Raw genomic sequence first — 15486 nt, 5'->3', positions numbered from 1 at the left:
AAGCAGGAAATCTATGATTGGCTAACGCGATTGTATATGACCTAACTAAGGGATGCCCTTTTGACCTTTATACACAACTGGAGGAAGGAGGGTGATATTTTACCATTTACTACACAATAAAAGAACACAATTCTCATATCCACAACAATATATATATATATATTTCTGTATTTTTGTCTGTGTCTGTGCATTTGTATTTTTGTCTGTGTCTGTGTTTTATGTGTTTGACTTCTGTGTACTCCTGATTGCTGGATGGAATGAGCTGAAAACTAGTGGTTGTACTATGGGTGTGTACAGGAAGGTTTTACGGATAAAAAATAATCATGGTGGGAGGGTAGGGGAGGACCTCCATTCTCTCAATTTTCAATTTAAATGTGTATCGGACAGCGCCGCCTGGTGGGAGCTGCGGGAATTGACCCGTATATATAATTTTGGGGGAGATTATCCTTTCCGTAATTCCGGTGGGGATTAACCTGTCCCTAATTCTGGAGGGACTATCCCTTTCAAAATCCTGGGGGAGTGGGGGGGGGTGGGGGGGGGGAGGGTGGTTGGGGTGTTGGGACAAACCCGTCCTCAATAGTAATTCTGGGCAGATTAAGCCATCCCTAATTCTGGGGTAAGTAACCCACTAAATAAGGACTTTTAACTGGTGAGAAGTGCATTGTTTTTGTGGTGTATTTAGGTTGTCGTTGTCATCTTTTTTTGTTGTTGTTGTTGGAAGATTTGCTAATATTTTTGTCCTTTATTTTGCTTCTTTGTAGAAGAGATGAATGACACGGAATCTCCAGCACTCGCACCAAATAGCCAGTTGACGTGGAGGCAAGGAAGGCAGCTGCTTCGTCAGTAAGTACTGCTTAACCCAGATTTACTATGACAACATTAACTGATGCAACATGCTGTGTGCTCAGAGATGTATGGTTTTCTTGTATTATAATCCAGTTTGCCTTTGTTCAGTAAGTGCCTGCTCATGTCCCACTACCAGGTACTTGCAGGAGGTGGGCTATACGGATACCATCCTGGATGTGCGTTCGCAACGTGTGCGTGCTCTGCTTGGCCTCTCCGGGCCTGAGCAGAATGGCGCACAGGACGCCAAGAACATAGAGCAACTCCTCAATGGGCGCGACATCCTCTCCATCAATTCAAAGGAACATGACTCCAAGAGGTGTGTGCAGCATGGCTTTGTAGCTTCTGGGCTACCGGTATCCCCAATATCAATTTTATTTTCTTTAAGTTATTTTGATGACGTGGTGATTGGTGAGCTGCAATATTGTAAATGCATTGGCCATCTGCAGAGTGAAATTTCATAAGCAGTCAGCTAAAAAAAATCCCTCCTCTTTCTCATTCATTTTCCTTCCATTCTTAGGCTCATGCTCATGGATGAAAGAGCTTGGAAATGTAACAGGAAAAACTGGGATGCTTGTATTGTCTTCTAGAAATGGAGACAAGTCTCGCCAGGAGTCCATGGCTGTCCTGGAGAAGTTTGACTTCCTAAGGCCAGATGCCAGCGATGAAGAGGATGAGCCGTTTGGGGTTGGTCATAACTCCAGCAAGAAGCCTAAGGTTGTCATTCTCTACCAAGTGCTCCCAATTGGACCTTTTAACAACATCTGGCATTGTATGACAATTCTTAAGCTCTGCTATAATCGTTGTACTTTGCAATCAGGAGACGAATCATAGAATGGATGAGCAAATTTGTTGACCAATTAATACCCCTTTAAGCTCTTAGACATTATTTCCATCTTTCACCCCTGCGGCGGCCGGAGTACAAATCCTGCCACCAACCTTCTTTAGAGAGGACCCAGTACCCTGGTACTCATTTCGCTGACCTCGGAAGGATGACAGGCTGAGTCAACCCCACCTGGTATTAATTCAACAGCTGAACGGGATTCAAACTCAGGAACTTAGGATCTCAAGCCCGCCGCCCTAACCATTAGGCCTACACCCGGTATACGAGCACAGGACCTATCCTGGTACGCCATTGGGATTTGTCGCTTCCATGAGCCTCCACCTTTCTTCATTAAAAAACCTGTAATGCTGCTACAAAGTTTAACATGCAAAATGGGCACACTGATGATTGAGCCTGTGTGTGCAGATGGGTAATGAGGGCCTTGCTGCAGACTTGGCAGATGACCTTGAGACAGAGGCAGCACTAAAGGAGTTTGATTTCCTGGGAGCAACAGAGGATGGAGAGGGGGCCGGTGAGGCCAGGAGTTCAGGCGATGGTACCGAGTGGGGTAATCACATTTCTTTGTAATTCTCCTGGCTTTTGTCAATTTTACATGTCGGACATTTGTTTGTGTCATGTAGTTGATTGTGTTTCAAATCTGCACATACAAGGGCCTCAGTTTTTGTATTGTGTGTGAGTAGCATGTTGCAAGCTGTCTTTGTTTGCTTGGTTGTTAATTTATTTTATTTGTTTATTTTTTGATTCATTACATTGTGCATTTTGTTAGCTTGCCCACAAGCAGTTACCTAACTAAAAAAAAGAAATTGTTCATGGAAATTTGATCTTCCTCCCCATATGTGCATATGCCACAGAAGTGTTCTTGTAAATTTGAGAGCTGAATCGAATTTACAAACCCATTATACAACACATTTGGCAACTCCAAGCAGTACATACACTTCCTGTTGACAATGATGCTGGTTTTTAAAATTAAATGTCTTTGGTTTGTTTAATTTGTATTCTGTTGCTAATTTGCCTCCAGACTGCATTTCGCATGCAACTCATTTTCTTTGTTCATTGCTTTGATTGTGACCACTGCATGCCAATGAACCTCCAGCCCAGCCCTCACCTTACATGCCTTTTTTCGGGCCCACTGCTGCTGTTCTCACAGCTCTCGCGATTTGGAGCCATTGGCTTGTAAGGAATGTGGTTCCATCAATCAGTGTGCTGTTTTTTTTTTGTTGTTTTTTTCGCCTTACTTTACTGAGGAAGTTATTTTTAAAATATTTTTTCAATTTGAATGAAGAAACACTTATTTTGGACGTTAATATCCTGCTCCCCTCTTGCCCTTTGCTCCAACAGTTAACTTGAATGGAAAACTGCAAAAACAAAATCTTAAATTAAATTATGCTGTCCAATAAATACTAACCATCTTGTTTGCTGTGATGTTGCTGTTTGCTGACATTTTTTAAATGGAGTGAAATTTTTATTTTAAGTGAAAACTTTGATGCAATACTGTATCAGTAAAACTGCTTATCATGTCAGCCTTTGAAGACCAGTTGTTTCAAAGGGTCTCAGAAAGCAGATAGTAATTACCCAATGCATGCTCTTTCTACTTCCTCTACACCTCTTCTCCCCCATATCCCTGCCGCATCCTCTTATCCTCTCAGATTACCCCCCCCCCCCCCCAAACCATCCTCTCCTATACCAGCTCCACTTTTATCCTCTCCCATACCACCGCCCTTATCTTCTCTCCTCCCCCACCTCTCCAACACCTGCCCCCCCCCCCCCACCTCTCCAATACCCTTCCCCTGCCTCTCGAACACCCCTGCCCCACATCTTCATTACCTCCTGCCCCCACCTCTCCAATACCTTCCCCCTCCCCTCCCCCCCCCTCTCCTCTGCAACACTCCCCTTCCACCTCCTCTCAAACACCACCTCCGCCTCTCCAACACTCCCCCTCCCACCCATGCCCATCCCCCTTGGCCTCTTCATCCACCTCCTCCCTCCACCTCTCCAACAACCCTCATCCTCCTCATCAACACCCTTCCCCTGCCTCTCAAACAACCCCCTCCCCCTGCCTCTCACCCCTCCTCTCCAACATCCCTTCCTCTCACCCCTCCTCTCCCAACAACCCCCTCCCGCCTCAACACCCCATTGCCCCTACTTTCTAACAACCCCCACCTCTTGAATTATCCCCCCCCCCCCTCCCCGCTCCCTCCACCTTGACCTCTCCAAAAAAAGCCCATCCCTCGATTTACGGAATACTGTATATACGTTCTTGAAAAGTTGTACATAAAGTGAAGTTCTGTTTAGCAAACCCTATTTTCCCGTTGACTTCCACTATATAATTGGAGATGCGTTCCTACGGAAAATATTTCGTCACCAGAAGGAATAAAAACACACTTAAAAATGCAGCAAAAAATTTTTTACACCCATACTTCATAGAAATTTGATGTTACGCTATAATATTCTTTATAATGCTCAAAATAAGTCACCGAAAAAAAATACCAACCAGAAACTGCACTGATTGCTGTTTAAAGTGGTGGTGCAGTGAGAAGTTGGGGTAACTGGGAGGGGGAAAGAGGGGCATTATTGTCGGCCTCACCCTGTAGCTGCTAGAGAACTTGCTTTTATTTTGTTTTTATTGTCACGTATTGTTCTCATTGTAGACGTAGCAAGCTCTAATGCTTTTGTGATTTGGTCGAGTTTTTCACCTGTTTCAACCCGCATTAAAACGTCTAATTTTACATCCAACATGATTGCTTTATGGTCTCATTTTGCACTTCTGCTATCACTTGCACTTGGTGGCCTTTTTCGAGACAACTTCATTTACTTTTACAGAAGTAAGAACATTGACAAAGGGTGGAACACTGCACATTACATTACCAAGTGTGATCAACACAATGGACTGAACCAAAACAAGCCTAGCTTGAATGGCACAAAAAGTGCAGGAAACCAGTACAGTATGAAAAGCGTTCTCAAACCAACACAATGGACTGAACCAAAACAAGCCTAGCGTGAACTGCACAAAAAGTGCGGGAAACCAGTACAGAATGAAAAACGTGCACAAACGACCCGGAGCAGTATGAAACGTATTCCAGAATAAATGACATATGGTTGTTTGATCCTCCCCTCCTCCCCCCGCCCTTCTTAAATTTTTTTAAAATAATACGGAGATTTAATTTGGGTAAAAGCAAATGTAACGTCATGTATAACTAATATGTTCCCTAATTTATACGTTACGTTGTAACGAAATTCCGTATATTATGTTGCCGTATGACGGGAGATGTATTTACTCCACATCCCCCCTCTCCCGGCTATCCAATACTCCCTTTTCCTCCTGCTTCCTTATTTTATGCTCTTACCATCCCTCTTCCTCCAACCCACTTCTGTCCTCTTCCATCTCCATTCTTTTACTCTGCCCTCTTTCTTCATTTATTTTATTTTACTTTTGCTTCATGTTCAGCCTGATGTGTTGTAGAATGTGGCTGAAATGTGACTATTATTTCTGCCAACATATTTAGAAAAGGAGGACCTGTCTCCACCTGCGGAGAGCTGGGAAGTAGACCAGGGCCTAATAAGCAAACTGAAGGAGCAGTACAAGAAGGAACGCAAGGTCAAGAAGGGGGTTAAGCGTAAGTCGAGCAGAAATGCGCTCCACCACCAGATCTGGGCAGCATGCCTCTCCCCTTTTCACAAGACCAGCGGGGGCTATGCTTGGCTAGGATTGCTCCATCCTCGCCTCATTCTTATTGGTGCTGTTTGGGCCTCTCTTCCAATAACCAGTCATGCAAACCCTTGGCAGGCATGTCTTAAGTCTGGAGAAGGACCTGTAAAGCTCTCCTTTTGAATAAGGCCATTGTCAAGTGACTCAGTTTCTACAGACATTCAACTTCTGAGTAAAAGTTTTGCAGCAGTGAGAAATGCTGAAAAACGGGATCGTTTCAAAGTTGGCATTTTGTAAAATGCACTTGCCTGAAAAGGGTTGCAGAAATTGTTTCATCTTCTTTAAAAAAAAAATTTCAATACTTTGGACGTTAAAACGATATATCCAATTACCCTTACATTTGCAAAGGTTGCTTGGCGTTCTGTCATTTCCTATTGCCTGCTTTTAATGCTCACTTCCTTGCTAACCCCACTTCATCACTCTGACTCTACTGCCTTGTCTTTATGCTGGATTGCATTCAACCATGACTTCTCTAACCAACCTTAGTGATGCTAATGTGTTGCATTATTGGGTCAAATGATTGCTAAACATCAACAACAAATATTTGGCATTTTTCTCACGTGTTTTGGTTTCACCTTTCTGTATGTTTTTGTGCAATTGTTCTGTTTTGTGAATCGTTCCAATATTTTATTTTATTACTATGTGTATGTATGCCATTTGATTTTGTCTTTTTTGAATGGCTCTCCCATTTTCTGGAGTGGCAGCAATGAATTTATGGAGAATATAGATGGTAGAGTTTTAGAATATGTTTCACAAATCAAAATATGTAAATGCTGTAAACCCCCCCCCCCCCCAAAAAACCGAAGTATTCCTCATCTTACTGATAAACTCTATTATGCTGTGAACTTATGAACACATAAAAAGGCCGTTGATGCCACTTCCGAAATGCAAACTAGTTGGAGCAGCAACAATGACCAACTGACTGTTATCTCGTGTGTGTGTGTGTGTATGTGTGTGTACGTGTACTGTCGTGGCCAAAAATATTGGCACCCTTGCACTTTTTTCAAATAATGCACCATTTCTTCCAGAAAATTGTTGAAATATAATAATCTCTTGGTATCCACATATGTATTTATTTGGTTTGCAGTGGAACAAAACAAAAAAAAGCTGAAAAAAATCACTAAATATTAGCTTATTCCACACAGAAATCCTACAATGGCCTGGAAAATATTATTGGCACCTTTTAAAAGTTTAGAAATAATTAGATTTCAAACAGGTTAATGCTGAAATAATCAGAATCACTACAATTTAACACAGGTATAGGCCAATTAACTTGGTATGTGATTTTGAAGATGATTGGATACACCTGTGCTAATTCACAATTGCTATTATAAGGGGGGTGCACAATTATCCAACCAAGATAAACTAGTTTTGTATTTTAAATAAATTTTCTGAAATTTGTAGAATTTTTTTTTTTTTCACTTGGACATTGTAGGTTATGATGTGTAAATAAAGGTGGAAAAAGTCTGAATTAAGGCAATTTAATTCCAGGCTACAAGGCAACAAAAGGTGAAAATTTTCAAAGGGGGTGTAGACTTTCTATAGGCACTGTATATACATATAGAAGTGATTCTGACATTTCAGATTCTCCTTTACTTTGTAATTGAACTCACCTATGGTGAGTTGCAGGTGTCTGCAATATAAATATCACTCATTCAAACAGTTTGAATAGAGAACAGGAGTCATTCTGCTGTTTTGTGTCAATGTGTGTACTGCAATGAGCATGGAGAAAAGAAGGAAAACCAGAGAATTGTCGGAGGAGGTCAGACAGAAGATTGTAGCCAAGCATGGACAATCTCAAGGCAACAAGTCCATCTCCAGAGACCTTGATGTTCCTGTGTCCACCATACACAATGTTATCAGGAAGTTTAAGGCCCATGGTACTGTAGCCAACCTCGCTGGAGGTGGTCGAAAGAGAAACCTTGATCGAAGATTGCAGCGATTAATTGTTTGAATGGTGGAAAAAGCACCTTGATCAACTGCCAAACAGATTCAAGCTGACCTTTAGACACATGGTATGACAATTTCAACTCGCACCATCCGTCGCCAACTCAATGAAAGGGGGTTCTATGGTAGGAGACCCAGGAGGACCCCATTGCTGAGAGTGGGGCACAAGAAAAACCTGACGAGTTTTTCCAAAACACACATGAACAAGCCAAAACCCTTCTGGGAGAATGTCCTGTGGCCAGATGAGACCAAATTAGAGCTTTTTGGTAAAGCACATCATCTCTATGTTTACAGAAAACAAAATAAAGCCTTCAAAGAAAAGAACGCCTTCCCTACATTCAAACATGGAGGAGGTTCAGTGGTATTTTTGGGGTTGCCGTGCTGCCACTGGCACTGGGTGCCTTGAATATGTGCATGGCATCATGAAATCAGGAGATTACAAAGGCATTTTGGAGCGCAATGTTCAACCCAGTGTCAGAAAGCTGGGTCTCCATCATAGGTAATGGGTCCTGCATCAGGACAATGACCCCAAACACACTTCAAAAGGCACCCAGGAATGGTTCAAAGCAAAACGCTGGACTGTTCTAAAGTGGCCAGCAATTAGTACAGATCTAAATCCCATTGAACACGTGTGGGGAGATCTGAAAACAGCAGTTGGGAGAAAGCACCCTTCAAATCTGGGAGAACGTGAGCAGTTTGCACAAGAATAATGGGCCAAACTGCCAGTACAGAGGTGTAGGAAGCTCATTCATGGCTGAAGGAAGTGCTTGATTGCAGTTATTTTGTCAAAAGCCTGTACTACCAAATATGAAGTATCGGGTGTCAATAATTTTGGTCAATGCCATTTCTTTTTATTTTCTGATTTAAAAGGATATATTAAGTTCTGAATCAAAAACAAAGGTTCTGTAATGTTAACAGTGAAATAAAGAATTGTGGAGACCAAATACTTTTGTCAATTTCAACTTATTTTTAGAGAAAATTGTGAGTTATTTGAAAATGGTGCAAGGGTGCCAATATTTTTGGCCACGACTGTACTTTAACACTGCACGGGGTATCATGTATTATGAACTCTATAGTTGGAATGGTGACTGAACACTTGTCCCATAGAGGGTGAGGTTGCCTGCCATAAATCTACCCCATTTCGGCATGCATTACACAGTTGATGCGGTTTTCAGCTGGTAAATGTTGTTTCAGTTAAAATAGCTACTTCCAGCTTTTAGTTGGTCTGTGAAAGACGCAGTGAACAAGCAGTGTCAGCTCTGCTGGAGAAATCGGCTAACCCTTTTTATTCAACACCAGCCCACCCCTTGTGAATGGAATTGATCCATGTATGCCTTTCTGGATCACTGGCCTTGCCATCTGTGAAAAGTTAAAAAAGCTGTGAGAAGGTGCTGAAAATCCTGAAGTATACCAATTACCCGTTGTCGTGAAATATAATTAATTTGGCAAAACAATTTCTTGACTTTCTTTTAGGTTGTTGCAGCATTTTTACCACTTTGTACTTTTATTTTTAAATTTCACCTCCATGAAACCTCTTTGTGAAAATGAATTGCTCCACAAAACAAATGTATAAACGTCTATCTGCAGTCCTACTATTCATTCCGGGACTTAATTGTTTTTCTTTAAAGTGAAAAGTAACGATCAAATCTTGCATCATTTGTGTTGAGATGTTCCAATTCTAAAAATGTTAAAAGGTCCAAAATACAAGTACCATGTTGTTCATGTTTGTTTAAAACCTTTTATCCAAATAGCTGACAACAGACATTAATACCACCTCGTACGTGTGCCCATTTGAGAACCAACCTCCCTCCACTCGTCACGCACACCTGTCCTCTCGGTCTCCTCTCCTGGGCCGCACATAGGTCACGCACCTGTCCTCCTGCCCCCCATACACATGTCTCGCATGTGCCCTTCCCCTACCCCTTCCAGCATTTCACATGCGTACTCATTTGTACTCCCACATGTCCCATGCATACTCTTCCAGCCTACCTGCACTTCACGTGTGTGCCTTTTCAAACTTGTACTACAGGGATGGTGGAAGCGGCAGTACTGAATGCTGTAAACAACATTCACTTTTTAATGAGCTGTTTGACAAAATTAGCACATTAATTGAAGATGGCGTAGAGAATTTGGCAATTCAAACATTATGGAAGCAAACCGATTTGGTACACTGGAACTGCAGCTGCACGTCAAGTGACAACATATCGCGAGATCTACCAACCGCAGTGCTGAATTTTTGTAAATTCTGCAAAAACTTGATATCAGCATTTTGTCAGCAAGGACCTTGTATGGCACTGAGCAATGGAAGATGTCTTCATCCATGCAGAGAGCAGTATGATTCTAGATGACTATTTTGAGCTCAGCCAGATCAATTAATGATGCATGGAGAATCTGTAAACAGCAAAATTAGTTTAGATCTGTTGCTGAAGCCCCACCGTTCGTGTGTGAAACGATACCAGAAATCGTGAGACTATTTCCTCAAGTTGAGCAGCTTTTGTACTTACTGTTGATAAACCCCTTGTTTATTTAGCACAAGCAGAGCACATTCTGTTTTAGTTTGCACTTTTGAATCTGTGTTGCATGCACATATTTGTGAATAAATAAATGTCTTAGCTTATCCCCTTATGTGTAATTTGATTGCATTATCATTAGGATCCAAATTTTTTCATTACGAGCTCAAACAAAACTCTTAAAACTCATTGCGACGTAAAAAGCTTCTCATATTTGCTAACCGGGTTTTACATCCATGTGCAAGATGAACTTGTCTGTACTTTTTGGAAAAATAAAATCCCTCGAGGAGAATGCGCATCTGCTGTACCAGTTTCAGAACAATACCTTTCTGCCAAGGGATGTATGTATACACGGTTTGTCGATTCTGATGTTAAAAAAAAAAAAAAAATTTGTGACAATTTTTAAATTGGCATTCAATGGTTTCTGCTACTTTGATATTGATTTTAAAATATCTTTCTGTAAGTAGAGAGCAAAGTCAATTTGGGTCTTCTCTCTCTTCTCTGAGCCTGTGTGCCTCCCTTTCACAGGTCCAAACCGCTCAACATTGCAAGATATGTTGGCCAACTTACGCGAAGTGGATGACTTTTCGCCTCTACAACCAGGCCCTGTGAGCCCACCACGTCAGGTCGAAGAACATAGCATCGAGCACGATGGTGGCCGACCCGATGATAGTAAGTGTAGCGTGTTTGTGTTTGTGTTTGTGTATATGTATGTATATATGATTATATGTATATGTATATACGCTACCGGTCAAAAGTTTTAGAACACCTCAATTTTTCCAGTTTTTATTGAAATTTACGCAGTTTAATGTCTCAATGTACTCTGAAATTAAGCACATAACAAATAAACAATTGGAGATAAAAAAGAAATCATAGAATCATTTTGTTTAACAAAATTTAATTTAAATTTTTGACTCAGCAAAGTAGCCACCTTTTGCAGATATAACCGCCGACACACTCGTGGCATTCTTTCTACAATGGAAATGAAATATTGTTCGGGAAGTTCTTCCCAACACTGTTGCAGACGTTCCCACAAATGTGTTGCACTTGTAGGTTGCTTTGCTTTCACCCTTCTGTCCAGTTCATCCCAAACCAGCTCGATGCGGTTTCAGTCTGGAGAATGTGCTGGCCATTCCATGATTTGAAGCCTACCGTCTTGTTCTTTTCCTCGAAGGTAGTTTTGACATAGCCTGGAGGTGTGTTTAGGGACATTATCTTGCTGTCGGATGAACCCCTGACCAACTAGGCATAAACCAGAGGGTATTGCATGGCGCTGCAAAATGCTGTGGTCACCCTTTTGGTTCAGGGTGTCAGTCACTCTGTGCAAGTCGCCGACTCTGGATCCAGCAAAAGAGCCCCAGACCATCACGCTTCCTCCTCCATGTTTGACAGTTGGTGTCAAACACTGAGGAACCATCATTTCGCCTATTTGACGGCATACAAAAACCCTGCGTGATGAACCAAAGATTTCAAATTTTGATTCATCGGTCCAGAAAGACCTTCCTCCAGGCTTCAGTAGTCCACTGGCGGCGCTTCATGGCCCAGGCAAGCCTCTTTTTCTTATTTTGCCATCTTAGCAATGGCTTTCTTACTGCCACTCGACCTGTCAAACCTGCAGCTCGAAGTCTTCTCTTCACAGTTGAAACTGACACTTGCTTACTTCGACCAGTGTTAAGCTGTGCTTGAAGCTGTTGTCCTGTGAGCCGCCTATCACGCAAGCTGTTGACTCAGAAACTTGTCTTCTGATTATTTTGTGGCTTTGGGTCTGTCAGACCTCTTCCTGTCAGAGTTTCCTCCAGTTTCCAATATACTACTTCCTGCAGTGCAATATTGTCCAAATAATGCTTCAGAGGGTGTAATAACAGTCTGTTCCAATACTGATTTTATACGGGCGGGGGGTTTGTAATCAAGTAATCAGCAGATGTTGGGACACCTGTAGGAATTGTTTGCATCAACTTTCAAGGCTTAATTTACTTACATTGCTGCAGAACGGCTGTAAGTTATTAACCCATTACTTGTTCCCTGAAGAAGGCCTTTTTTTTTTTTTTTAAATATAACTGTGCAATTTACATTGTTTTCCCGTTTTTGATAACCTAAACTTTTTTTTTAACCTCGCGCAGTTTACTGCTTACCTTTGTACCATTTCAGGTTATTCATTGGACATTAAACTGCGTAAATTTCAATAAAAACTGGAAAAATTGAGGTGTTCTTAAACTTTTGACCAGTAGTGTATATATGTATGTATTGTCGTGTGGCCGCCTTTGATTAATATCAGACGGTCATGGAAGCCGATTGCGAAGGCCTTAGCCCTCGAGGCAAAAACTCAATGGCGGACTCCAGAAACAAAAAGCTACACCAAAGTTCGCGGGATGGAGGGGACGTGGCGCAAGAGCCCTGCAGTCTTACCTATTAAATCAACCACACAGAAACTGCGTTCAGAGATATATATATATATATACAGAAAATAATATAAGGGTTTTTTAGCAAGGATGGCGGGACAGGAAAAGCACGCGCCGGTAATAAATATCCTAATCGGGACGTCCCCACACGACAGATTCCAGATACGAGACGAGGGAATGGATTACGAAAAGAACTGTTCGTTGTGGTGTGCGGTCTTATCTGTCCGTCGTCTTGTCCCCACGCGGCTGCAAGCTCCGATGCGGAGAAACCCTCCGTCCGCCTCGCATGCTTCGTTAGGCCCCGATGCGACTCGCTCCGCTGCACTGCACACCACGAGGTCCGCCCGCTCAGCACCAACCCAAGCTCCAGATGCACCGAGCGCCGCTCCAAGCACCACGAAGATGGCAAACCAACGACCACCAGGGACCTCCCAAGACCAAGAAAAAGCACAAGAGCCAAAGAGGGACGTGCCAGAGACAGCGACAGCTAGAGCTAGAGCTGCTGAAAATGTCCTGCAGCGCCCTTTTATAACCTGGGCGGTGACGTCAGCCTTGGCGCGCCACCAAATCAGTACCTTCCACCGAACGTTCTAGCGCCTTCCCTCCAATCACACGTTCCCTGTGGCGTGGTCATAGCTCGTGCTACTCGATGTGGCTAGGCCTAGCTGGTGGTGTAGCTGACGGCGGCCACCTGGCGGTGCCCCAATCTGCTTCCTGCCTGTCTTCTTCCAAAGTCGTTGTAAGGGAAGGGGATTTAATTACTGTGTGCGCTAAAGGGCCTATCTAAGTGTTTACAGGTGTGCGTTGCCATAAGGGACAAAGGTTTGATTACCACGTGTGACACACAAGGGCTGTTATCTTTAATCCCTACAACTACCGAGCACACGAACATCCTGGTATGTTCACAGGTATACTCCTTAACCGACAAACCGGACAAAACACACAGAACCTGTTACAGGGCAGATTCCTTATCGCGGCAGACGAAGCATGTTACCTATTCAGATCAACCTGACTCTAGATATTGCTCTACCCCACCGACGTAACAGTATTTATATATATATTGTATATGTATGAATACATATGTATGTATGAATACATATGTATGTATGTATTTTTATGGCACCTTCAAGAATATATATATATATATATATATATATATATATATATATATATATATATATATATATATATATATATATATATATATATACATACATACATACATACATATATATATATATATATATATATATATATATATATATATATACATACATACATACATACATATATATATATATATATATATATATATATATATATATATATATATATATATATATATATATATATATATATATATACACATACGTACGTAGTGTGTTCAAAAAGTATCCGACCTTTATTTTTCGTGCGTAAAAAAAAAAAGAAGCTAGGGAGGCGTTGCTTGGTGCACGTATGTAGGCGATCCTAATGCGCACGCGTGAATTTTTTCCCACCTACAGAAGCTGTCATTCGACGGCAGACCGCTGATGAGTGAGGACATGTAAGTGAGCGCCGTCGGATTTTCGTTTTTGACAAAATGACGGAAAAACTTGAACAACGCTACTGCATCAAATTTTGTGTAAAGCTTGGCGATTCTCAAGTGGAAACGATCCGCAAGATTCAACACCGTTCGTTCCATTATGAAGGAGGATTTGGGCTTCAGGAGAATCTCAGTGAAGTTCGTACCAAAGCTGCTAACGATTGAGCAGAAGGAACTCCGTTTGGAGATCGCACAGGACATGCTGGAGACTGTGAACAGCGATTCCAGCTTCCTCAACACAGTGATCACTGGCGATGAGTCCTGGGTTTATGGGTATGACCCAGAAACCAAGTTGCAGTTTTGATGCAAGTTTGATGAACCACAAAATTTGATGCAGTAGCGTTGTTCAAGTTTTTCTGTCATTTTGTCAAAAACGAAAATCCGACGGCGCTCACTTACATGTCTTCACTCATCGGCGGTCTGCCGTCGAATGACAGCTTCTGCAGGTGGGAAAAAATTCACGCGTGCGCATTAGGATCGCCTACATACGTGCACCAAGCAACGCCTCCCTAGCTTCTTTTTTTTTACGCACGAAAAATAAAGGTCGGATACTTTTTGAACACACTACGTATATATATATATATATATATATATATATATATATATATATATATATATATATATATATATATATATATATATATATACATACTGTTACGTGGTCCCCTCAGTGCATACCAGGTCTCGGTGACCCCCGGACCGTGAGAGGACCTTCGCCAGCAAATAGTATTATATAGGCGCATTCGCCACGCAATCCATAGGAATTTCACCCAGGAGACAACTGATGTGCAAGTATATATTTCCAATGGTAATGATACCAAACACTTTCAAAGACACAACCACGGAGATTTTCCCCGAGCAATCAACAATACACAACCAGGCACAATCAATATTACAACCATGTGAACTCATCTACACAAACTCTAAGATGGCCATCTTATACTAATACATTCCTCACGTGAGCCCCACTCCTGACTCCCTCCGTGGTCAATGTCTCTCCTCTCCGCACACGGGCGGTTGAACGAGCCCCGGGCGGACGTGCTCTAAACGTGCCGTCTCGGACTGGGGCCGCGGCTGCAGCGCACCTCCTTGCCAAGCCACGGGGCAAACCCAGCGCGGCGTCCAACGTGCGCGAGGCCCCAAGTGCGACCCTTACGCGTCCTTGTAGATGGGCAAAAAACCCAGCGCGGCTTCCGACGCGAGCGAGGCCCAACGTGCGGACCCGTACGCGTCTTTGTAGACGGGGCAAACTGTCCCGGACGCTTGGTTTCGTGCACGAACTCACGGTGACTGGACGTGTCAAAAGGTATTTACCGCCCAGGTAACTCCTCTCGCCAGACGTTTCGAAACGGCGCGTTTTCCACGCAGCGCAAGGTCGCTTCCACCTTTTGTCGGAGCGGGGCGAGGAAGAAGAAACCTTCCTTTCCCTCGTGTCTTTCTCCTCCGTTTCCCGTCACTTCCGCTTCCGGCCACTTCCGTTTCCTGCCACTCTTTCAGAAGGGCTCCTGACCCTCCAACCACAACAACTACACAACAACTTAATATACTACACACGGAAGCAAAGACCTGCATGGTAATTCACATACATTCACATAAATATGTAACACTCCCCCCCTTCAAGAAAGAAAGTTTGAACCCAGCGAAAACTTTCT

At 42.6% G+C, this 15486-nt stretch overlaps 1 protein-coding gene across 7 annotated transcripts in view; it reads left to right on the top strand.

Annotated features, from left to right (window-relative positions):
- The window catches only part of STRN3 (striatin 3), a 143665-nt gene that overhangs the window by 57339 nt on the left and 70840 nt on the right, over positions 1–15486 (top strand). For 3 of the 7 annotated variants that reach the window (XM_068128847.2, XM_078784517.1, XM_068128844.2), the window contains exons 4-9: positions 762–843; positions 983–1162; positions 1434–1560; positions 2093–2234; positions 5191–5301; positions 10379–10522. In XM_068128847.2, the coding sequence (XP_067984948.1) occupies positions 762–843; positions 983–1162; positions 1434–1560; positions 2093–2234; positions 5191–5301; positions 10379–10522 (786 nt within the window). The remainder of the gene's footprint in view (positions 1–761; positions 844–982; positions 1163–1433; positions 1561–2092; positions 2235–5190; positions 5302–10378; positions 10523–15486) is intronic. The other 4 variants (XM_078784516.1, XM_068128845.2, XM_068128848.2 and 1 more) reach the window with 2 other exon arrangements.

Source organism: Myxine glutinosa, chromosome 9 (genome assembly GCF_964187855.1).
Source record: "Myxine glutinosa chromosome 9, kmMyxGlut1.1, whole genome shotgun sequence".
Lineage (NCBI taxonomy): Eukaryota > Metazoa > Chordata > Myxini > Myxiniformes > Myxinidae > Myxine > Myxine glutinosa.
The sequence above is the reverse complement of the archived record's forward strand: the minus strand, read 5'-3'. Positions and strand labels throughout refer to the sequence as shown.